Source organism: Asterias rubens, chromosome 22 (genome assembly GCF_902459465.1).
Source record: "Asterias rubens chromosome 22, eAstRub1.3, whole genome shotgun sequence".
NCBI classification, from domain to species: Eukaryota; Metazoa; Echinodermata; class Asteroidea; order Forcipulatida; family Asteriidae; genus Asterias; species Asterias rubens.
The window spans coordinates 4,531,115-4,555,275 of NC_047083.1; the positions used below are offsets into that span (position 1 = coordinate 4,531,115).

At 37.8% G+C, this 24,161-nt stretch overlaps 1 protein-coding gene across 1 annotated transcript in view; it reads right to left on the reverse strand.

The window, feature by feature from the left end:
* The window catches only part of LOC117305089, a 48,648-nt gene that overhangs the window by 13,239 nt on the left and 11,248 nt on the right, over positions 1–24,161 (reverse strand). Inside the window, exons 2-4 of the mRNA XM_033789824.1 lie at positions 10,586–10,672; positions 4,208–4,333; positions 3,672–3,785 (exon numbers count right to left, since the gene is read on the reverse strand). Coding sequence (XP_033645715.1) covers positions 3,677–3,785; positions 4,208–4,333; positions 10,586–10,665 — 315 coding nt within the window. The 5' untranslated portion in view covers positions 10,666–10,672 and the 3' untranslated portion in view covers positions 3,672–3,676. The remainder of the gene's footprint in view (positions 1–3,671; positions 3,786–4,207; positions 4,334–10,585; positions 10,673–24,161) is intronic.

The following is a 24,161-nucleotide window of genomic DNA, read 5'->3' on the forward strand; positions in this document are numbered from 1 at the left end:
GTACGAGAATAATGAAAGAAAATCACCCTTGTCGCACAAATGTGTGTGCTTTCAGATACCAAGCAAAGGCTTCGAGCCTAAAGTCTTAATGTTTGACTGAGAAACTACCTCTTTCTCAAAAACTACGTTACTCGAAAGGGAGTCGTTTCTAACAATGTGTTATAAATAAACAGCTCCCCATTACTTGTTACCAAGTAAGTTTTTATGCTAACAATTATTTTGAGTAATTACAAAAATTGTCCAGTGCCTTTAAGAGGAACAGTACAACTATGTGAGAACAACATTAGAAACTGAAAATGTCACTAAAACAAAACAAATATATTGTAACCGGAAAATGACGCTGCGTATTAACGTCATCTCGTTGTTTGGTAACCTCCCCTTTCATACACAGACCATCCTTTGTCCTCACCATTTTACTCGTCTTGGTTCTTAGCCACTACATTGTTTGTAAATATTATTAATAACTTTAATTGGCTATAACCTTCCCGCCTTTTTCCTGGGTACCATCCCTCAATCCTTTGTTCCTCTTTTGGCTGTAAACAGAATATGTTTATGTTTGAACTTGTTGGTGCCTCTCATGACGTAGTTCCGGTTTGGATCGAACACTGCTCAGGTCATCTCAACCACCAGATATAGACCTTTCTTTTGTTGATCAACAAACCGCCTTGGTTGGCATGGACGGCCGAATGTTAGTAAAACACTAAATCATAAAAACAGATGTTTTAACAAAATTCAACATTTTCTGCGAACTTTCAATTAAATAAAGTACTTCTCATAATTATTTGTTTTGTTTTAAACAAAATCGACAAATTTGGTTACATTATTACAAAAAATAGCGATCTTTTCTTGATTTGCACTTATGGCTTTCCATAGTTTTCCAATCTGGGTTGGCAAAAACTCGGGCTGTGACGTTGCAAAAGAAAGGTCTATACATATATAATAAAAGACCCTCCACAAGTCGTAGTAAGAAACTTTTCTTTCTCTGTTGACGTATCCCTTCGGGGTGATCCCATTGATTTGCCTGTATCTTGTTTTTAATTGTCATAACCATCTCCATTTGATCTTTTCCCACTCCCTACCTGTTCTTATAAATGGATATGTTGTTTGCACTTGTGTTATGCCTCTGAAGAAGGTCCGGTTTGATTCGAAAGCTAAGGCCATCCTACGCTCTCGTTATATAACACGTTGTTACGCAGTTTTTTTAGAGCGTGACGTCATGTTATACAGAGTCATCTTCATGTACTATCTCATTTTGATACCGACCGAAATAACAACAACTATGATACCATTAGAAGAAACTATAAATAAATAGTGAACTTGCGGGTACAACTATGCGTAAATCTCTTAGGGTGAGTGTTGGCTCTGAAAAGAGCCGGTTGGATCTCGACGTTTCGAACGGTATACTCTGCTCGTCTTCAGCATACTTCTGCTCGCCTACATTCTCCTGAATACGAGCAAAGTATACCGTTCGAAACGTCAACACCAAAACGGCTCTTTTCAGAGCCAACACTCGCCCTATAAGACGCATGGTTGTATACCCGCAATTTTACTATTTATTAATAGTTTTTTCTTCTTTCCCCACAAAGCGTCAAACATTACTAACTATGATACCATCGTCGTTTTCTGGAATCCAGATTAATGCCATCTTGATGGACACTTTTGGTTATTACTCAACATAATTGTTAGCATGAAAACTTACTTGGTAACGAGTAATGAAGAGCTGTTGATAATAATATAAAACATTGCGAGAAACGGCTCCCTAGTTTTTTAGAAAAAGGTTATTTCTCACTCAAATAAAAATACTTCAGGCCTGAAGCCTTAGCATCTAAAACACACAGAGTGATGCAACAAGGGTGTTTTTCTGTCATTATTTGTTTGCATCTTCGATGACGAATTGATCCCAAATGTTCACAGTTTTGTTATTTTATGCTTATGTTGGCAAACACCCATAAGCCACTTGCCAAACTAATTTGTGCAGCGCCTGTAAGTGTTACGTCACATACAAAAACATATTGGACCTGTTATGTTATTGCATTTATAACGACGATTTTGATGGGCAAATTAAACTCCATTACTCAAAGCCGATGTACCGTACAGACTTGGCGATTCCTATCTTGCTTTTAACATCCCCATTAATCAGACCTCATAGACCAGAAAAATTACACCATAAGTGCCATAAGTAGACTATAGATCTGATAAGAGGCCCATTAATAAAGTCGGCTTCGTTGAAACGTTTGGTGGGGACATTATTTTGAAGTTGAACTAATTTCTGGCTTGTATCTTTCTAGAAATCAACTGAATTAATAGCTTGAAATTTCTTCCTTGATTAAAACAGGATTTACCAACAGGCAATATGCAACAAATTGAAATTTGGTTGGTAATTCTGTTTTTTATCAAGGAAGAAATTTCATGCTACGCAAATTGTTGTGCCTAGCAGCTCTGTGAAATTGGTCCCTGCTCCTTGGTTTACACTCGAACTTGCACTTGGTTTACCTCTCTTTGATTGTTGATTGTTGATTGATGACGTCAATGCTTTGGCTCACCAGTGTCATGTCCAACTTTACTGGTAGTACATTTAGATGTTTGAAACAGTTAAATGTGATTAATTGGCTCTCAATCTTTGTCACCGCTTAAGACCTTCCAAAAGGTCAGACTGTTATGAATGTATATGCCTGCCTAGACTTGACTCAAGTCCCAGTCCCGTGTTTTTTTCGTTTTTTTTCTAATGCAAGTCGCCAGACACACGAGGCCTGAAGGCCACTCAAGGTGTGGGCTACACTTGTTTTGTTTTTTCCAGAGGCCGTTGCCAACTACCCCTATGGCTCAAACAGGGTTATCCCTTTCACAGTCTATACGGATGTAGGCTTGGGTATCATCTTTGCTTTTGCCAGAAAACTATTGTTTTGTGATGCAGCAATTTCCAAACTGTTCTCCTTTGTCAACCATGCTCAGATTTAGCAAGGGAGCCTCACCAAACTGCTCTTGTGTAAAATTGGCACACGCGCCTGCTATAATAATGGATTGTTTGCTAGTTGGCGCGATATGCTTTCAAGGGACATCTTTAAACGAGAACAGGACTTGAATCAAGTCTAATACCTGCATGGAGGTAGGGCCATAGATAGGTTTTGTCAACATTATGCTGATTAATAATTAATAGGCAACACCATAGAGAACGATACGATACAAATCGCGAGTAAAGTTTCAGTTTAAAGACACTGGACACCTATGGCATTTGTCAAAGACCAGTGTTCTCACTTGGTGTATCCCAATATTATGCATAGTTTACGAACCTGTGAAAATTTGGATTCAATTGGTCATCGAAGTTGCAAGAGAATAATTAATGAAAAAACACTATTGTTACACAAATTTGTGTGCTTTCATATGGCTAAAAAATATTAAACGACTTCAGGCCTAAAGCTTGTTAACATTTGGGTGAGAAATTGACTGTTTATCAAAAATAGAGGGGACGTTTCTCACAATGTGTTATAAACAGCTCTTTTAGTTATTACCAATAGTGTCCAGTGCCTTTATAGACAGACAGAGTGTGTAATCGCTGACACAGAATGGTCACGGTGTTTTCATAAATTTAAATATTTACATGTGAGTTTTATTGTATGCAACACAACAAGGTATACCTTGCCCTTGTTATGCATGTCTTATAAGAAACGTACCTGTTTTAACGACGTCTTGCAACACCATCAAAGTATTTGGCCATTAGTCTTCTTACAAATTCATTGTCTAAACCCTCCTGGTGGTAAACATCTTCGTCGAAATTCCTTTTAAGTCTGTGAATAAGACAATTCATTGGATTGTATTAGTTCGTGGTAAGGTTTATCCCAGGCAAAATACATGTACATGCAACAACAGCAGCAACAGCAGCAGCAGCAGCAGCAGCAGCAGCAGCAGCAGCAGCAGCAGCAGCAGCAGCAGCAGCAGCAGCAGCAGCAGCAGCAGCAACAGCAACAGCAACAGCAACAGCAATAGCAACAGCAACAGCAACAGCAACAGCAACAGCAACAGCAACAGCAGCAGCAACAGCAGCAGCAACAGCAACAGCAACAGCAACAGCAACAGCAATAACAATAGCATCAACGACAACATCAATGACAGCGACAGCGACAGCGACAACACATTAACCCGATCATTAGGACCACACCCTCCGTGGAGCAACAATCAATTCCAATACAAGTCTAGTTCCTGGACTTACCCGTCTCTTTTACCCACAGATGCCATCCTGTCGTCCAGATAGCTTTGCAATACTCTCTGCCTCTGTCTAGCTTGAGCGTCGTTGTACGTTGCTTGGAAGAAGTCATTGTCCCCTAATCTTTTCTCCCTACAAGAGTTAAACAGAAAGCAAAACTGTTTATTTTCAACGCTTCTTTCAAAATCGGATAGTATTCAATGCCCAAATCGTCAAAAATCTAAAATATTCAACAATCTAAATGTTTTATATTTTTATCTCAATCCTGGTTACAAAATTATCTTGTATCATTCGCTTCTTTAAACTGTTCTGCCATCTATTCGCTAACTATGAGCTCATTGTATTTCCTCTGATCTATCTTGTGTCGGAGTAGTTGTCATGTTTCATGTTCGTCTGCCTTTTGCTGGCATGTCTGTCTGTTTGTTTCGTTTCTTTTTCTGTGTCTGGCTGTTTTTTTTACAAGCTTCTGCTTATCAAAACACCCCACTTCTGTATTTATTACATTTATCCTGCTTACTGCTACTTAATGTTATCTTTACTTTACCCCGTAATCCGTATGAAATGTAATTGTCGATGTTTATCATGGAAGTATGGAAATAATGTGTATTAATTGGAATTGAATTGAATTGAAAATTTAATGTTGTGTTTTTATGTGCACAATTAAAGTTAAAATTGTTTGAATCAGAAGAGTCGATAAGAACTTCACTGTAGACCCAGCCGTCGATTTCACCAAACTCTTCCTATAACTTTAGGATTAATCTTAGGACTTAGGACGAGTCCCAACCCTGCACTGTAGCATGCAGACCTTAAGATTATTCCTAAAACAGGAAGAGTTACTCGTCCTAACTGGAGATTAGACGAGTCCCTAACTCTTTGTGAAATCGACGGCTGAGGTGTTAAAATTTACACCATTGGTGCTGTCATACAGATACCAAACTGAGAAACAAAATTAACATCAGGGTGTTAACACTAACACCAATTTAATTGTTTTTAAAAGCACAAGACACTATTGGTAATCACTGTTAGCATAAAAACTTACTTGTTAACGATCAGTGGAGAGCTATTAATAAAACATTACGAGAAACGGCTCCTCTGAAGTAACGTAATTTTCGAGAAGGAAGTGATTTTCCACTCAAATATTTGAATTTGATTTCGAGATCTTAGAATTTGATTTCGAGATCTCAGAATTAGATTTTGATGTCTCGAAATCAAGCATTATAAGGGCACACAACTTCGAGTGACAAGGGTGTTTTTTTCTTCCATCTCGCAACTTCGACGACCAATTGAACTCAAATTTTCACAGGTTTGTCATTTTGAGCATCTGTTGAAATAAACCAAGTGAGAAGACTTATCTTTGACAATTACCAAAGGTGTCCATGTGTGTTTAAAAACGAATGTGTGTTATTTGGTGTCAATGTTACTTTCCAGTTTTTGAAGTGTATTATAATATAACCAACCCGAATTCATTGGTTAATGATTCCACGATGATTGCTACGATTATCCGTAGACACCGCAGGGAATTGAAGTTTAATTAAGTCGTCGCCTTTACCTCAAAGTATAAGCTTAAAAATCCAATTTGACCGCATATTGAGATCTCAGCACCCATAAGTCCACTTCGCAGTTGTAGTCGGGAATATAGATCGACTATTATGCTAAAAATAATTACAAACCGTCACTAATAACTTCCATTATACAGTCGTCATTAGAATTTTTTTATTTCAGTATGTAAAACAGAAACCGGGAAAGGTCTTCGGATTTTGTTCTTCTTGTGAGATGTTCTGAAACGCCTCATGATAATCATTGTATGGATAATTATCAGGGCCCAATTTAATAGAGCTGCTTAGCACACAAATTTGCTTAGCATGAAATTTCTTCCTTGATAAAAACACGATTACCAACCAACTTTCAACGTGATTTTCAGGACGAGCAAACAACAGATGGATACAGTAACAAGGAACATGCAACAAATTGAAATTTGGTTGTTAATGCTTTTTTTTTTTTTTTTTACCAAAGTAGACATTTCATGCTTAGCAAATATTTGTGCTTAGCAGCTCTATGAAATTGGGCCCTTATGTATAGAGCTAGACTGCTATGGGTTTGTACCGAGTATGCACGGAAGACTGTTTTATGCATATTTCATTTGAGATTATAAGGGGCCACATTAAAGGTATTGGACACGTTTGGTAATTGTCAAAGAAATGTTTGACTCAATTGTACATTGAAGTTGCAAGAGAATACAGAAATAAAAATAAACCCTTGTTGTACATTAATGTGCGTGCTTTCAGATGCATAATAAAAGGCTTAAGGCCTCAAATTTTGTAATTATTTCAAATATTTGAATGAGACATTTATATTTCTCAAAAATTACGTTACTTCAGAGGGAGCCGTTTCTCACAATGTTTTATACTATCAACAGCTCTCCATTACTCGTTATCAAGTAAGTTTTGACGCTAAAATTATTTTGAGTAAATACCAAAGTGTCCACTGCATTTATTTTTTAGTGGTGAGGTAAGGTCGAAGCGTAGCTGTATGTACATGTTTATTGATTAATGTTCTTTTGTGGGCATTTGCGAACCATCCCGGTCCAAGGTTTCATTGTGTTAAAAATGTAACTCTTTGAGTACAAGAAATGTTTTATTCATTTGTTGTTTTCAATTTTGTTATTCGAAAAAGGGATTGTATGGGATTGGGGTAGAGGTGATAGTGAAAGAGACAGTGTTCGTATGATGTATTATCAAACACATGTATATGATTTATAGCATTGCATGCATGGTGAGGTATTATACTAGTTGGTTTGCGGTAACACCATAATATGTGTATCTACTTGCCAGGTAGAGTTTGCTATTCGAAAACTGTCTTGCTATCTACTATCGCGGAGTAGATTTATCGGGTTTTTTTTCGTGAGACTTACTTCAGAGGCACATGAAAAAAAGGAAAAAAAAGAGGAAAATGCGGGCTTAACATAGTGTTGTATTAGTCAGGAGAATACAACGCAAAAGCATGCACATTGTATTTTTAAATAAATTTATATTCATACATTATTTGGTTTGCGGTAACACCCATACCTTCCAATACTATCCAAATCTATACAGGATGATTTAAAAATCAAAGGTTTATAGTTAACAAGGTGAGCGGCATTTTTGAGTATGGTATCCTGACAATATCTATATGGAACTACTGCAGAACCTGACTATTTTTGAGTGTAGGTCGTCCTGCTAGGTTCTCTGTGTTGTTTTAAATGTGATTTTTCAGGAACAAGGACTACAAATTTGCCTTGGTTTCTATCATTTTCGGAATCAGCACCCCGAATCTAGGTAAATTAGGTATACGTTGCCAACTGTAACTAAAAAATGCCGCTCTGATTTCAATTTTGTTTTTATCTAGTCTCAATTCCCATGTCATTGTTTTATTGTAATAGGGTGTGTTCGATTAGCTTCCCTGGGTCGACCCCGCGGTGCTCATTCGAGTGAAGCCCCTGGCAAGAGCTAATCGAACGATCACTCACCCTCTCGTGGTGACGTCATGCACCTGGGGTCAGTCCCAAGTGACCCACTTCACAAGCAGGGCACTTGGGCTGACCCGGGTGAGCCCCTGGAATGACGTCAAAGCTATTCGAACGCACTCGGAAGCTAATCATGAAACGCACCCATTGTTATCAACTGACTTGGAAGTACACAGTCAATATTGATTACGTAGTTCTTTTCATTCATTTAACGCATTCCTTTATTAATTTAAAGTACCCAAGAGTATCTTCAATTTACAAAGAATACTTGCAGTTCGCTGAGGCGTTAAAGGGTGTTATGTGGCGAGGAGCTATCCATGCACTGGCAGCGCTTGACTTGGATCATTCCTGCACAAGAAGCGACAGCGGCAAGACATGTTTTGAGTCCTGCGTTTAGCTGTTATTTTGGTTAGGTTTTTTCAGTTTACCTACGGTATATGTTCGCACAACAAAACTAATGACACGGTCCATGCCACAGCCCGACGACACCCGCTGGCGTCATTCCATTGAAGTTCCACTGGTATATCCATTTTGATGTCTCCCAAAGTCTACCGAAAACCCTTTTCCTTTAAATGTTACGATGATGATGATGTAAACCATAACATATGTCTTTCATCTGTGTTGCTCTATTGAAAATTCTTCATAAGATTTCACTTCACACATCTGCCATAACCACATTTTCTCCAAAATGATTATTTTTTTCATAATTGTCACCGTAAGTTATTTTCCCTTTGCCTGTTCAATGTTAAAATGTAATATGATGTTGATGCATAAACAATTTCTTTCATCTCCATTGTTCTTGCTTTTTCCCCAAAAGTGCAAATTCTTCAAAAGATGTAATTTCACACACCTTCAAATTACCTATAGTATTAAACTTGACAACAGAACTGGTAACATTATCGGTTTTTAATCAAATTGAGAGGCAAACCAGTTGTAACCGATACTCTTAATAAAATTTGCTCGATCGAAAAAGAATTGTTAAGATGTTTAGACGGATGGCTTGGCAAACATGTTTGAGCCGCTTCGTTAGTCTCGTAAAGCGCACCGTAGCATGTGAAAGGAATGAGCTTTTTGTTGTATATAGTCTCCGTACAATGAAAATATGTGACTTCAATCTGGAGCGGAATCAACGGCTTGAGCGGAGGCTAGTGCCGCGTAATCCAATTGCGAGGGAACTCGTACTAATTATAGCGGGAATTACGAGAGTCCGGCGTGGGGGAATCTAGAGTAATTCCCGGGCGGAATGAACCGGACCGAGAGGGTGGTTAGAGTCGAAGCCGGACCATCAATCCCAACGGAATTGAGAAATTAACTAGAGAAAAGGTTTTGTTCCTGGCATGTTAAAGTGCTTTGATGATAAAAACTAAAACATCTGTTTCTGTAAGCCACGTTTCCAGGAAACAACTGTTTGTACTTGATGTTGTTTTTTTCTTTTGATGTTATTAACAGATTTATTGTCCAACATTGATTGTGTTTAACTTTATTTGTGTATTTTTGGATCCAGACATGTCTGAAGTAAATATTATTTATTCATTGTCAAAACAGGATCATCTGGCCTATGGGAATGTAATGCTCGTTATGTCAACTGGCCCCATCGATGTGCTGATTTTGTTTACAGATTTCATTTCCAAAATTGGTTTTATTTTAAATCATAATTATTTTCAGTTACTTTTTGATAATTTGGATTAAGACATGTCTGAGCTAAATTTACTGTAAAATTGTCGAAGGCATATCTTCTGGCACAAAGGGAATACATTAACTTTGCTGCAGCCGATTTCACGAAGAGCTACGATTAATCCTGTCTCGAGTTAGGACGAGTAACCCGTCCTTACTTAGGATGGGTTCAATTTTGTCCTCTAGGATTTGGGACGAGTTAAAACTCGTCCCAAATCCTAGGATTACTTCTAAGTTAGGAAGAGTTTGGTGAAATATACGGCTGTGCCCCTTAGATGTAGTTATGTTATTAACAAAATTCTTTACCAACATTGTATTTAAAAGAATTATATTTTTATTTGCTTTTTGTCATTTTAGATCGAGACATGTCTGAGCTAAGTGTCATTAACATTAAGTAACATCTGGCATGAAGGTAATGTGTTAACTTTGCTTCTTGTGTCAACGCTGGGCCTCTTAGTTATAGGCCTACTGATGTTATTAACAAATTTCTTTTCCAAAATTTGTTTTTGTTTAGTTGTAATTCTTTTACTACCTAATTTTTGATATTGTTTTGATCGAACCATGTTTGAGCTGAACATTGTCAACAGTGTAACATGTTTGCATAAATGGAAGAAGTGCATTAAGCTTGCTGTTCTATGTCGAGCCCCTTGTGTGCTAAACACACACATTTAAATATTTAGAATAATATTTTTATTTTATTTTTGATAATATTTGGACCGATACATGTCTGAGTTAAATATTATGTACACATTGTCAAAAAAACAAAAAGCATCTGGCACAAAGAAAGTGCATTTACTTTGCTTAACACACATAACCACTGACTCGTACAAAAAGGACTGTACAAAATGGTACCAGACACCCCCCCCAAAAAAAAAAAAAAAAAAAAAAATGATTATAATGGGAGATGATAAGTCTGCACCACAATACTTAAAAAGAGTTACATCGATATTCGTTTCACAAAAATACGTGAATGTCCAATATCCAATATCAATGTACAAGGTAGATATTCACTGTACAAACCTATTAGAATGTCCAATATACAATATTTGATAAAGCAACATCGATATTCACTGTACAAACATACGTGAATGTTCAATATCACATTCACTGCACAAACCTAAGGGAATGTCCAATATCTGATATCTTAAAAAACAACATTCGCTGTATACAGATGTGGATGTCCAATATCCAATATCAAACTAACTTACCGTTGTTCGTCTGTGCAGTGTGTGAGACCAACTAATAGGAGAACAGAGCCACATACGGCCAACAACGTAAGCTGCGTCATTTTGAATCTAATATAGAAGAACAAAAAGGAGAAAACAAACCGTTTCATTAGTTTGGACATGATTTTCACTAGTTTGATGCAAAGCGTCAATTAAAACCTCAACAAAACTTTAAGCACTAAGCTAAGATGAACGACACGAGAAAGTTAGGTTTTCTTGTCTTCTCAACAATTATTAGTAATTATCGATGCAATGGAATAAAACTAAAATTGAAACTTTCTCGCGGCGGTTTTGATAAGCCCCTCACAGGGGACTTTCAACCCGTGAGTTCCTCTGAGACAACTCTTTAGACCGGTAATAGTTCCCTTAAAATTAATGATTTCGATAAGCAAACTCAAAAGGAACTTTCAACTCGTCAGTTACTTTAAGGCAACTCTTCCAAGTTATAAGGTAAATGGTTTGGATAAGGCCACTCAAAAGGAACTTATAACCTGCGAGTTATTCTGCGGCAAATCTTAAGATGAGTTAGACCAGTTAGTTCCTTAAAGGTTAATCTTGAGACCATTATAATAGTTCGTTTCTCCGGTGAGAATCTTGCGACCAAATGAACCTGTTTTTTAGTTCCGCTGAGGCAAATCTTATAACCATTTAGTACCTTTAAGGTGAATTTTGAGCACATTGGGACAAATCGAAGATTTTTTTTCTTCTGAGGCAGCAGTATCTTATGGTCTCGGCAAATGTCACAAATTGCCAGCCAAGCTGGCTGGCGATGGACATTATAGTCACGTAGGGGATTTGGAATACTCGATCCATCATCACGAACTCTCTGGTGTATAAATCCACCGCAGTCTATACACAAAGGACAGAATTATAATCCCCCATGTATGGTAACGGTACATATACACAAGCCGCTACTGGATTGACCGGCTCACTGTGTGTAGCTACGCAAGAGTCCAGTAATTAACTGGTAGGCCTATTGACGATATTTTATTTTCCCGCGCACCAAAACTGCCACTGTCGTGGTGCTTTTCAATGGTGAAAAACAGGAAATCTTTTCAGGATGGCATTTGTAAACTACAGAAAAAGGACAAATTTGCAGTGTTGTCCATAGCCCCCCCCCCCCCAACACCAACAAATGTTACACAATGAATACAACCGTCACACATATGTAAAAATATAAATTATGTAACAATGATAATAATAATACAATCATTCTTTAAAAGCACATTATATATATCACTGTGAGGTCCCTATGCGCTGTAAAAGGAAATCAACAATTATTGTACAAAGTAAACAGATATGTTTTTAACCGGGTTTTGAATTGTTCTGATGTCTCAGCCTGTTTGACAACCTCTGGAAGACTGTTCCATAACAGAACTGCTGCATATTGGAAAGAGCGGGAACCGTACGACTTGGTTTTGATAACTGGGGGAGTCAGAAGGAATTTATTTGAAGATCGCAGATTTCTGGTTGTATGCAAAATTAAAATTATGCAAGGGACAAGCAATGAACTGTTTTCGTCCAACTGCAAACCACCAACCCCCTATAATTAATAAATATTTATATGATAAAGTTAAATTTGCGGTTAAACCTTGTATTGATAATCTCTCAATGAGTTGGAGTTGTTCTGAAATGAACCGTTGGATTCAACACGACGTTTTGATCAGTATGCTGATCTGAAAAAAAATCATGCAAATACCTTTATTTTAATTTTAAATAAAGCAAATAAAGACAAGCAAAGTGCATCTACACTAGTAAGTAAGAAACCAGTTATAAAACTGGTTTTGTCCAAATTTCACGCGACAACCAAAAGATGTTTTTATTTTTTACAGAAAACACCTGAAGAAAAACTATGTTAACAGAACTACTATGGATGAAGCAAATTGTTGTTCAGAACATATAGAGCCCCCTTTGAAAAGATTTACAATGTGTTAGCTTTCAAAATATTGGATTTGACGTACCCAATTAACCCAAACCACAATTTTCTTATAATATTTATGCATGCAGGTTGACATTTAAGACAGGTGCCAAATATTTAATTCATTTGGGAGAACACGACACCCAAGAATACATTTGCCTCTTAAAAATCAAACAACTCAGAATCCATAAATAATCAACAAATATGTAAATAAATTACGGGTAAAGATGGTCCTCGTGAGCACTTTTTTTAAATCATAGAGAATAATTCATACTTTAAGGAATATTATTTTAATAACTTACGTCCAATTGTGATTGATTTATATCTTGTGTCAATCAATCAGTCCATTCCTGTTAGTAATTCCACTCCCCAACTCACCGACCCCCCCCCCCTCTCTCTCTCCCACCGGCTTGGAAAAACCCCTCTATGATGCTTAAGTCTATCATCTGTACCATAGTATCATTATATCGACCTTACTCGTCTAATGTTTCTATTTCGTGTTGTTTGTATCATTAGTCCATTTGTCTACTTCGTATACTGTTCTAGCGTTATGTATAAAAAGTTAGCAATGGTTAAAGGCAGTGGCCACTATTGGTGATTACTCAAAATAATTATTATCATAAAACCTTTCTTGACTACGAGTAATGGGTGGAGGTCGATAGTATAACACATTGTAAAAAAAAACCGGCTCCCTCAGAATTAGAACTTGAGGTCTCAAAATCTAGCATCTGAAAGCGCACAACTTCGTGTGACCATGGTGCGACAAAGGCGTTTTTTTCTTTCTTTATTATCTCGCAACTTCGACGACCAATAATTGAGCTCAAATTTTCATATTATTTGTTACTTTATGCATATGTTGAGATACACCAAGTGAGAAGACTGGTCTTTGACATTACCAATAGTTTCGATAGTCTTTAAACCCTTGTGTAGTTTTCTACCAGTAACAGTTAGTATTTATTTATTCGTCTGTCAAGCGCTGTTATCTTGTTTTGTTTGGTTTTGTGTTGTTGTAACGGTCACATCCATCGCAAGCCTCGGCTTTTAGGACGATGCCTCCATGTGAATGTGGATTCAGTATATTTTATATTGATTGATATGTATCAGAATGTGTCAATACAATTCCAAGCCGTGACACTTGTTTCCTTAAGCAAAACACTTAACCATTGCTTCGTCGGATGGGGCGTAAAGCCGTTGGTCCCATGTATTGTGTAACGCATGTAAAAGAATTAAGTGCACTTATCAAACAGAGAAGTAGGTTCGCCCCGGTGTTCCTGGCTGAGGCTGCTGCATGCGCAAGAGCACCTTGTAAACCCGTATAAGGTGCTTAATAATTGGGTCTCAGAATTCATCACTGCAATAACCTATCTTTCTGAAATATTGTGCAGTACTCAGCGCCTTGAGTACCGTGTTTGGTAGATACGTGCGCTGTATAAGACTTCGATATTATTTTCGAACATTGTCTTTCGATCCCAAAGAAAACATATGAACATTGAAATGTCAACGGCCTTTTCTTTTTTGAGATGGCCTGAAACTTGTTGCCTGTGAGTGACCTCGTGTGACATTATGGTCTTAAAATGAACTTGTGAAATCAAATAATTAAATCGGTTGCGTAAGTGAAATAAATGCAAGGCAAGACAACTCTAAACTACTTAGTATGTAGTTCTCCTCGTTAAGATGTTAATCGGCAAAAGACAAGTGCATTTTAGATGAAGCCTTAGTTATGCAAAGGGCCATTTCGGGGAATTAATGAACTTAACAATATGACGATTCGAATCGTTTGGATAATATTTATTAATAAAATAGTATTGGGCTAATTTCTGGTTGGCTCGTCTATGTGTCTAGACGGGTTGCCGACACAGTTTCTAAGAGAATAGTCAAAAGAACATAAAAAACATCCATCATTCCTTCGAACATTCAGTTCTTCACACGAAAAAAAACACCAACAATATATCTCTGCATTGGTAGTAATATTATACAAAGCAGATAAATATATTGCCATGTTTGAATGTTCTTTAAAATATATTAAATAGTCAATTTCTCTTGTGGTTTATATGTAATATAACGATCAAACCAGTACCAGAGATTTATTTAAACGGTGTTTTTCGTCGGTGTACATTTTGGAAATATATTCTTTTAACCTGGATGCGTTTTGGCACACTTAACAAAACTCAAGTTTAAAGGCATTTGACACTTTTGGTATTTGTCCAAGAACATTAATCGCACTTGGTGTATCCAAACGTATGCATAAAATAACAAACCCGTACAAAAATATGTTGGGCTCAAATGGTCACTGAAGTTGCAAGAGAATAATGAAAGAAAAAACACCCTTGTTGCACTACTTTGTGTGTGTTTTTCTGATGCATTATAAAAGGCTTCAGAAAGAATTTTCTGAAGAAACCATAGCTATTACTGAAATCAGTACAAAGAGTTCAAGGGCATTAGCATTTTAAAAGATTAAGGTTCTATCCATGGTATGCTGTGCGTCCAAAAATGTAATCTTAATAGTTTACGCATCATAGTAAATCTGATAGAAACTAACATGCTTTTTACTGATTTGTATAAACCCATAATTCTTTTTTTTCCAGGCTGTGCATATACTGATGAATATTTTCGTCGGACAAAAGTGTTTTGTAGTGGCTTTGAAACTATACCACTCTTGAAAGGAAGACAGTGTTAATGAATTGATTAGAAACATACATACAAGTTACTCATACATTGAGAAATGTTGTAATCTTAAAATAAATAAAATAAATAAATAAATAAATTAAATGACAAATCTTTACATAAAATTATAATCAAAAGTAAGCAGTATATGTTATATGTTCCTACCCGAAACCAACCGTGCAGTCAGACACGTCATATAGTCTAGTAGAGTCTGTGGCCAGACTAGTCAGTGTCTAGCAACCAGGCGTATCTGTTAAAATGTCCGACTCTTTGTCGTAAAAAAAAACGTAAAGATTGCCACCAGTTGTTGGTACGGTCGGGTCTTACAGACTATTCCAGTTTCGTTGTCGTTGTCACTTTCATTTATTCTGAAACAGACTGTTTATGGCGGTACTTTGACGTTTCAAAGAGTAACGTGCAGGTTTCATCGCGTCACACTGGCGCCGCTTCAACACGATTGGTCGAAGAAACGGAAGGACCCCTCTCACCACAAACACATACTCTGAAAAATGCATTCTTTTGGAGCATTATTTTGTTATTTACGTTGTCCCACAGGCCGCCCACGCCCTTTAGCGGAGTCAACATTTTTACTACACAAAATGGCGGACCGTGTTAGTTTGCGAGGTGAAACGAAAACCACGTATTTAAAAGGGATATCTGACTGTGTGGATCATTTGAATTCTTATTCTTATTATTTGAATTCTTTAAAAACTTATTATCAAACCACATGGTTGTTTTTATCACGACGGGTTCAAACGCTTTTCATAGACCAACTCGCCGATCCAAGGCAACGTATCCTTTTAACAGTTTCCCGTAGACTGTGTACAAAAATGTGCGTGTAGAGTTTCCCTTTGTTTTGTCCACGGTCTCCAAGATATCGAAAATGAGCAATACGCACACCTATACAAACAATAAATCTTAGTTTTATCATTTTGAAAATCAGATTTGTATGTTAAATGAGCAAGCCTTGCTCTATGGTATGTTAAAGAGCTGTGCATATTTTAAGACGACGTGTGAGATCAATGCGCCGTGCACCATCTTTGTAAAATTCAAGGGCAGATCGTACAGGGCTGACATTAAACGCGTGTGACGTCAGTGCAAGGGGGATCTTTAGGCCAGATTCTCCGCTCATGACGTCAGAATATTGACAACTTATTATCTGCGCCTCATACCGGGATAATTTTAGTGAGCGCAAACACCTTAATATTATGACATTACATGAATACCAGTTGCAAATTTCATAGAGCTGCTTAAAGCAAAACAAATTCCCGCTTAGCAAAATTGAGCAGGATACCAGTCACAAATTGTACATGTGACATGTTAGTTTGGCTAGTAACCTTATTCTGAACGGTAGTTTGGCTGGTAACCTTATTCTGGTAAGCCAAATATTATTGTGCTTAGCTACTTTTTGTGATTAAGCAGCTTTATGAAATTGGGCCAAGCGCAGAGACCACACTGTCCGCATACGCAACATAAAATTAGGAATTTCGTTGACCACTTATTGCGAATGTTAAAAGAGCAACGAGACGTCACGCACAAAAAAAAAAACACTCACGCTTTCTCGCAACACAGACCTTATGATACCCAACTTCACACCGTCCTGTCGCCTTGGTCAAAACGATCCTTGATTAATTAACGCAGGCATCTGTTCTAGCGTCCTCAGCTGCCACGTGTGATGAAAGCTATTTACGCTACCCCTGTCTCTAAAAGCGCAAGAGATATTTCAATTAACTGACAGAGAGGGAGACAAAAGTACGAGAGAGCTACTGATTTATCACGCTTAGCCAACAAGGCTCGTGCGGCTACCGTTGGGAGCGTCAGATCTCCCCGCGACGTAATATCGATGCAGACGCTCGTCAATTGATATTGCGGACCCCGAAACGCTGTAGTGTAACACGTTCGGCAGAATTAGTTAAAGGCACTGGGACACGTTTTGGTAGTTTGTCAGAGACCAGTATTCCCACTTGGTGTATCCCAACATAATTCAGAAAATAACAAATCTGTGAAAATTTTGACTCGATTGGTCATCCAGTTTGCATAGAAAATAATGAAAGAAAAAATACCATTGTTGCTTTAATTTGTGTGCTTTCAGATGCATAATCATCATGAAAAAACTTCATCTGAAGTCTTTTATTATTAATTTGGGTGCTCAAAAGCAATGTTAATTTAGAGGGGACAGTTTCTCGCAACAGCTTTCATTGCTCGTTACCAAGTAAGGTTTTATGCTAACAATTACTTTGAGTAATTACCAATAGTGACCAGTGCCTTTAACAACAAGACATCAAAAAAAGTTACCAACTGGCTTCTTATTTTATTAATAAGTCGTAAGGCGCCATACTTAGGCCTTTGATGGTGTAAAGATTTGGGTTTTAACATTTCGATTTCCAGTTACGCTTTTAGTTTTAATAGAAGTTTGAATTTTTCAAAAATGTTTGTCAAAAAAACTGTAAGACGCCATACTTAGGCCTTTGATGGTGTAAAGATTTGGGTTTTAACATTTCGATTTCCAGTTACGCTTTTAGTTTTAATAGAAGTTTGAATTTTTCAAAAATGTTTGTCAAAAAAACTGTAAGACGCCATACTTAATCAGCCACTGATAGAATGAAGACATTCGCGCGTATCGCGTGATGTGGCACAACTGTTTCAGCCGTTGCTCTCGACCAATAGGAATGAAGAAACTGTCTTATAAGCACGAGGTGCAAGCAGGCGTGTCACGCCCACGTGACGCGCTCTCCACCAATAGGAATAGCGAAACTGTCTGATGTCAATCGTTTGCATCCCTTTAGCTCATGTAACCATCAGCTCTTAACCGCAAAATTTTATTGAACTCGACGTCATGAAATTGTTGCATATTTTATAAACGGCATGAAAAACAGTTTCACACTCGCAAATTAATGACTTGCTTTTCTTGCAAAAAATGAGAAAGTTTTGTATTGCCCATACCGATGTATGTGTGATGGATCATTGAACATCGAAAGGCTAACATTAATAATTGAAGGTCTTGTTTAATTTAGAAACAATTAAAATCACTTGGGCTAAATGGGAGACGAGTAGTAGTCATTTACATTAGGGCAATTTATCTTCCATCAGAGGTATTCATTTGAATGCCCCTCATTCGTATTGTTTTGTAAAGTCAATGCTTAGTACCGTCTCGATGTATATATTCGACCAGCTGTAGATAGTGTAGCTTTTATACTCGGGAACGGGCCTTTTCGACAGTGATTCCCAATTCAAAGTGAAGTCATAAAAGACACTAAAATTGGTTTCACAAAGAGTTGAGACTAGTCTTATCTCGAGTTAGGACCAGTCACTTGTCCTATAGGACTAGTCTTAAGTGTTTAATATCTCCCGGGACTAATCCCTTAACTCTTTGTGCAATCGACCCCTTGACACCCTTGACAAATTGTCAAAGACCAGGGCCCAATTTTATGACTCTGCTTACCGCCGAATTCTGCGCTTACGATCACGATTCCCCGCTTACGTGCAAGCGCCGAACTTCTGCGCTAGCCTTGTAAGCGTAGAATGCCTAGTAATGTGAAGTACGCACGCGCAGAAGCCAAAATTCGCCGCTAACCCGTGAAATACGCTTGCCGCAAGCACAGAATTCCCTGCTTCCGTAAGCGCCGATTCTGTGCTTACGGTAAGCAGGGCCATAAAATTGGGCCCAGTTTATTCACTTGGTGTACCCAACATACAAATCTGTGAACATTTGGACTCGATTGGTTATAATCGAAGTGGTTCGAGAATAATAAAAGAAAAAACACCCTTGTGCAGAGTGTGCTTTCAGATACCAAATAAAACGACTCAGGGCCTGATGTATTTTAGAGTGAGAAACTACCTTTTTATCAAAACTTACGTTACTTCATCAGAGGGAGCCGTTTCTCACAATGTGTAATTTAACTATCAACAGCTCTCCATTGATCGTTACCAAGTAAGTTTTTGTGCTAACAATTATGTTGAGTAATTTTCCAATAGTGCCCAATGCCTTAAATATCTGAGTGAGAAATTACCTCTTTCTCTCAAAAACTACGTTACATCAGAGAGGGGTCGTTTCTCACAATGTTTAATACTATCAACCACTCTCCACTGCTTGTTACCAAGTAAGTTTTTATGCTATAACACTTATTTGAGGAATTACCCATCGTGTCCAGTGTCTTCTAACAAGTGAAAATTACCTCTTAAAAAAACTACGCTATCAGAGGGAGCCGTTTCTCACAATGATTTATACTAGCAACAGCTCTCCATTGCTCGCGACCAAAAGTAAGTTTGTATGCTATATTACTTTGAGTAATTACCGATAGTATCCAGTGCCTTTAATGTCTGAGTGAGAAATTACCTCTTTCTCAAAAACTACGTTACTTCAGGGGTAGCTGTTTCTCAAAGTGCTTTACACTAACAACAGCTCTCTTTTGCTCACTAACTTGGTAGTTCTTATGCTAACAATTACTTTGATTAATTACAGTGTATAGTGCCTTTAATGTACCTAAGGTGACGCATTATCATGTTGCGGACGGTAATGACACTTTCTGGTCAACTGAACTTCCCCGATGTCTCTCGCCTCTCTCAAGAAAAATTCCCCCGCATCCTCCCAAAACGAAGAAACATTCGTCATCTCTCTCCTTCAGAAGCTTCACATTATTGACACAGAGAGTTCAAATTGTTAAATGGTTTTCCCCTTAACCTTTGGAATATAGTTCTGATTGAGTTGCGATGGGGTAATTTATCACCCGGCTAAAAGGAAAGAAACATCCGGTGTACAGCCAACATCGGGCTCGCTCGACGTGAACGGTTCTTGCCCAAAGTGCACTATACACGAGATATCTTTAGTAGGCTCATCCCGAGCCGTCTTCGATCAGTTCCCAGCGGAATACCAATGTGAAAATGCAGCCTAGAGGCTCGAATTAGAGGCTACTCAATATAAAGATACTGAAATGTTTCCTCATAGAGAACAGATATATCTTGCCAAAGGGCTGCATTTCTTCGGTAAGCCGAGCCATGAAATTGGGCACTGGTTGCTACGTGATTGGAAGGTAAACGTTTAGTCATCGGTCTTAAAATAAATGGCGATAACCAAACTGAATTGAATAGATGGTAAATAGCACTGGGGATAACGAGTTCTATAAGCTTTTTTCCCTTTACGCCGATGTGTTTATTAAAGCAATGCTTAATAAAATAGATGCTAAAATTGCATCGGGGATAAAGAATATTAATTTTTGTTTTTTACCCATACCCTACCGATGGGTTTCAGCACTGTATACACAGCAATGCTCGGTACTTTCCAGAGCTCTGTGAACAAAAGCCACAGGCGTATCAAAACTGAATTTGTTACAGTGACTTTCGATAGTGTGAACAATTTCACATAATGCGGTTGTGGAAAAAATGTCCTGTGTCCCACATTATTTGCGAATTTAGAAACTTTGTTGTCAAAAACGTTTCTCAGATTGTGTATTCCAATTTCGAATTGCTCTTCCTGCGTGGACTAAAACCGCTCCGGATTTCCGGCGATATCTCAAACGCAACCACCTTTTGAAATTAATTTTTCACGGGTTAGTTTTATTGTGTATATATGTACATTTATACAAGATATAAAGGCAGTGGACACTATTGGTAATTGTCAAAGACTAGCCTTCACAGTTGGTGTATCTAAACATAAGCATAAAATAACTAACCTGTGAAAATTTGAGCTCAATCAGTCATCAAAGTTGCGAGATAATAATGAAAGAAAAAATCACACTTGTCACACAAAGTTGTGTGCGTTTAGATGGTTGATTTCGAGACCTCAAGTTCTAAACTTGAGGTCTCGAAATCAAATTCGTGGAAAATTGCTTCTTTCTCGAAAACTATGGCATTTCAAAGGGAGCCGTTTCTCACATTGGTTTATACCATCAACCTCTCCCCATTACTCGTCACCAAGATAGGTTTTATGCTAATAATTATTTTGAGTAATTACCAATGGTGTCCACTGCATTTAAACAAACGAACGGTTCTAAAAAACCAAAGGGTATATTTTCCCTTAAAAGAACAATAATATGTTTCCTCAATATGATTTGTTTAAAACTAGTTTGTTTACATACGGTCAGCATTACCCACAGCAGCCTACAGCCTGTCAAAACAGAATATAGCCAACACAAACCACTATTGTTTATACTTGACAACTTGTCGGCTGGCTATAGTAACCCAAAGAACACTGTTCTACGCGGCCAACATAAATTGACACCTTATTTCAAATTTTATTAATTGTTGTTCTCTTAATGATGTCCTTTTAATCTTTTTAAAATATTGTATCATAGTTGCAATTCAGTTTTTGTGCTGTAATGGCTATTGTCAATAAACCTTTTATTTATCTATCTATCTATCTATCTATCAAATACGCTCGACGTCAGTGCAGAATTCCCTGCTTCCGCAAGCGCGGATTTTTTTGTTCACGATATAAAGTAGAGTCGTGAAATTGGTCCCATAACACATCACAGCAGTCTAACTTTGTTTGAAGACAACTGGTTGGATCTGTTGTTTCACTCAGTAGGCCTACACCGCATTGACGTAGCCAGCTACTATAGCGATTGTTAAACACCGACCCAACAACTAAAAATCTATCATTCTGAACCCCCACTTCTGATTGTCAAGACAAACACTCTGCCTACCCGCCATTAAGGGCACTTAACTTATGTTCACACTAGACAGTCACTGTTGACCGAGTCAACATCTTGTTGTATAGTTCCCATCCCGTACAGTCCGCTCCGCCGCGGCGCATCCCTCATGCCGCGCGTAAGTGAATGCGAGGTAACCAATATTGGTTTATGGAACTACTCCTACCGGATTGGTTAAACACTGAGAGGTGCCGTGGACACGGTTGGTGCTTGGGGCAAACAAGAACTGACACCCCTAATGGAGAGATACTTCGAATAAACGAGTAAAAAAAAACAGCGCTCTATCGACCGGGTATGGGACAATAAATGAAACGCAAGACTGAATACAAAACATCTGTATAATCGAATGACAGTTCGGAAAACACTTGCGTCATTTAGTTTCGGAAATGTATATTTGGATACAACAAGAATGTTATCGAATTCTACGTGTTGAGCCAGCAAGTCAAAATTAATTACTTGGGTAGTTTAAAGTTGTTTACCAGTCACACTGAACAAGCCACACATTATGGAAATCACTTAGGGCCTAATATAAATGTTAGCCTAAGCTGAAAATGTAGAACATGTTGTATAGAATACAAACCACTCACTCAAATACCTATTGGAAAAGATTTTTTTAAGGTGTTTTTAAATTTCGGTTAAAGGCAGTGGACACTATTGGTAACTACTCAAAAGAATTATTAGCATGAAACCTCACTTGGTAACGAGTAATGGGGAGATGTTGATAGTATAAAACATTGTGAGAAACGGCTCCCTCTGAAGTGGAGTAGTTTTCGAGAAAGAAGTAATTTTCCACGAATTTGATTTCAAGACCTCAAGTTCTCGAAATCAAGCATCTGAAAGCACACAACTTTGTGCGACAAGGGTGTTTTTTTTTTTCATTATTATCTCGCAACTTCGACGACTGATTGAGCTCAAATTTTCACAGATTTGTTATTTAATGCATATGTTGAGATACACCAACAGTGAAGGCTAGTCTTTGACAATTACCAAAAGTGTCCACTGTCTTTAAGAAACAGATGATTGTTATACCAATGCGGGCAATTTCAAGCAAAAAAAAAAAAAAAAACCAGAAGTGGAAGAGTCTTTCATATTGGGATACCCATCAAAGTTAGATTTGGTTCAGTCCACATGAACTAGTTTAGATCAGGGTATTCCAAACATTTTGCGCTCTGCGCTCACTTCGAAGTCAGCGAAAAAAATATATAACATTTTAAGATCACGATTATGAAACAAAACACGCAGAGGTCGAGTCGGTGAATCTTTTAGGAATCATGCTCATGCGTTCAATATTGAAAAGAAAGAAGAGTACATCAATCTAAAGTGTTTGCTTAAGGGATGTCTTGAGTTTGTTGTAAGTGCCCCGGTTGTACATTTGTGACTTTTGTTCCAGGGGGTGTGCACTTCAGCAAAGAATGGCGCATGATGTTCAATTTCTATGAAAAAGGAACATTTCAAGTGGATAAGTAGAGAGAGTAGTTGAAGTCGAGTCATCTGAAATTCAGCCATGGATATGAATTGAGTTAAACATAAAAACAAAAATATTGCTCTGAATAAAACTGACGCACATTCACCATTCATTCTTATGACCCCTTGAAACTCAGGGGGCGTCTCAGACCTTTTTTGTATTTTGAACGTTCCCCTAAAAAAATGTGCTAAATACGTTTATATCGTTTGTGTATTGATTTTTACTTGCCATCCTTTTTGTATTTTTTACTGCATTGTAAATTTGTGTAATTTGTAGTGTTTACTGTTTTATGAGCAAGGACTAAGTGGGCACATCTTTTTGGATGGCAGTTTTTTTTTACTTTTGCCCTTCCCTGCACGGCCTGTGCTTGTTTTTATTGTTTTATCCAAATAATTGACATACAATAAATAAAATAAAATAAAATAAACACTTCTGAGGAAATTCATTCCAGAGTCTACAATCCCGGCCAAAATGCTTGGGCCACCCTTTCCTGAAACAACAGTTCCCTGTGCACTTCCCATTCACATTCACATTAAAAACATTTGCCCGCCCCCGGCCCCCCGCTCAATGTTGACTGAATTCGGAAGACAGTCGGCAAATGGAAGACAGTCGGCAAATGGAACCAACATTGAAAGGGGGCAGGGGGCCCAACGAGATTTGGCCGGGATTGTAGGAACAGCTACCTCAAAACTTTAGGAGGACCGCTGCTGGCTGCTTGCAGACTTCATGTTAAATATATTGCTCCTTATGGTGTGTGCGCATGGTTTGAAGTTTAGCATTGGGAATTAAACCAATGTTTCTGCTGCCACCTAGCGTTTGAAAGCCGCCCAATCTATCAGATTAGGCTCACGAAGCCTGGACTAT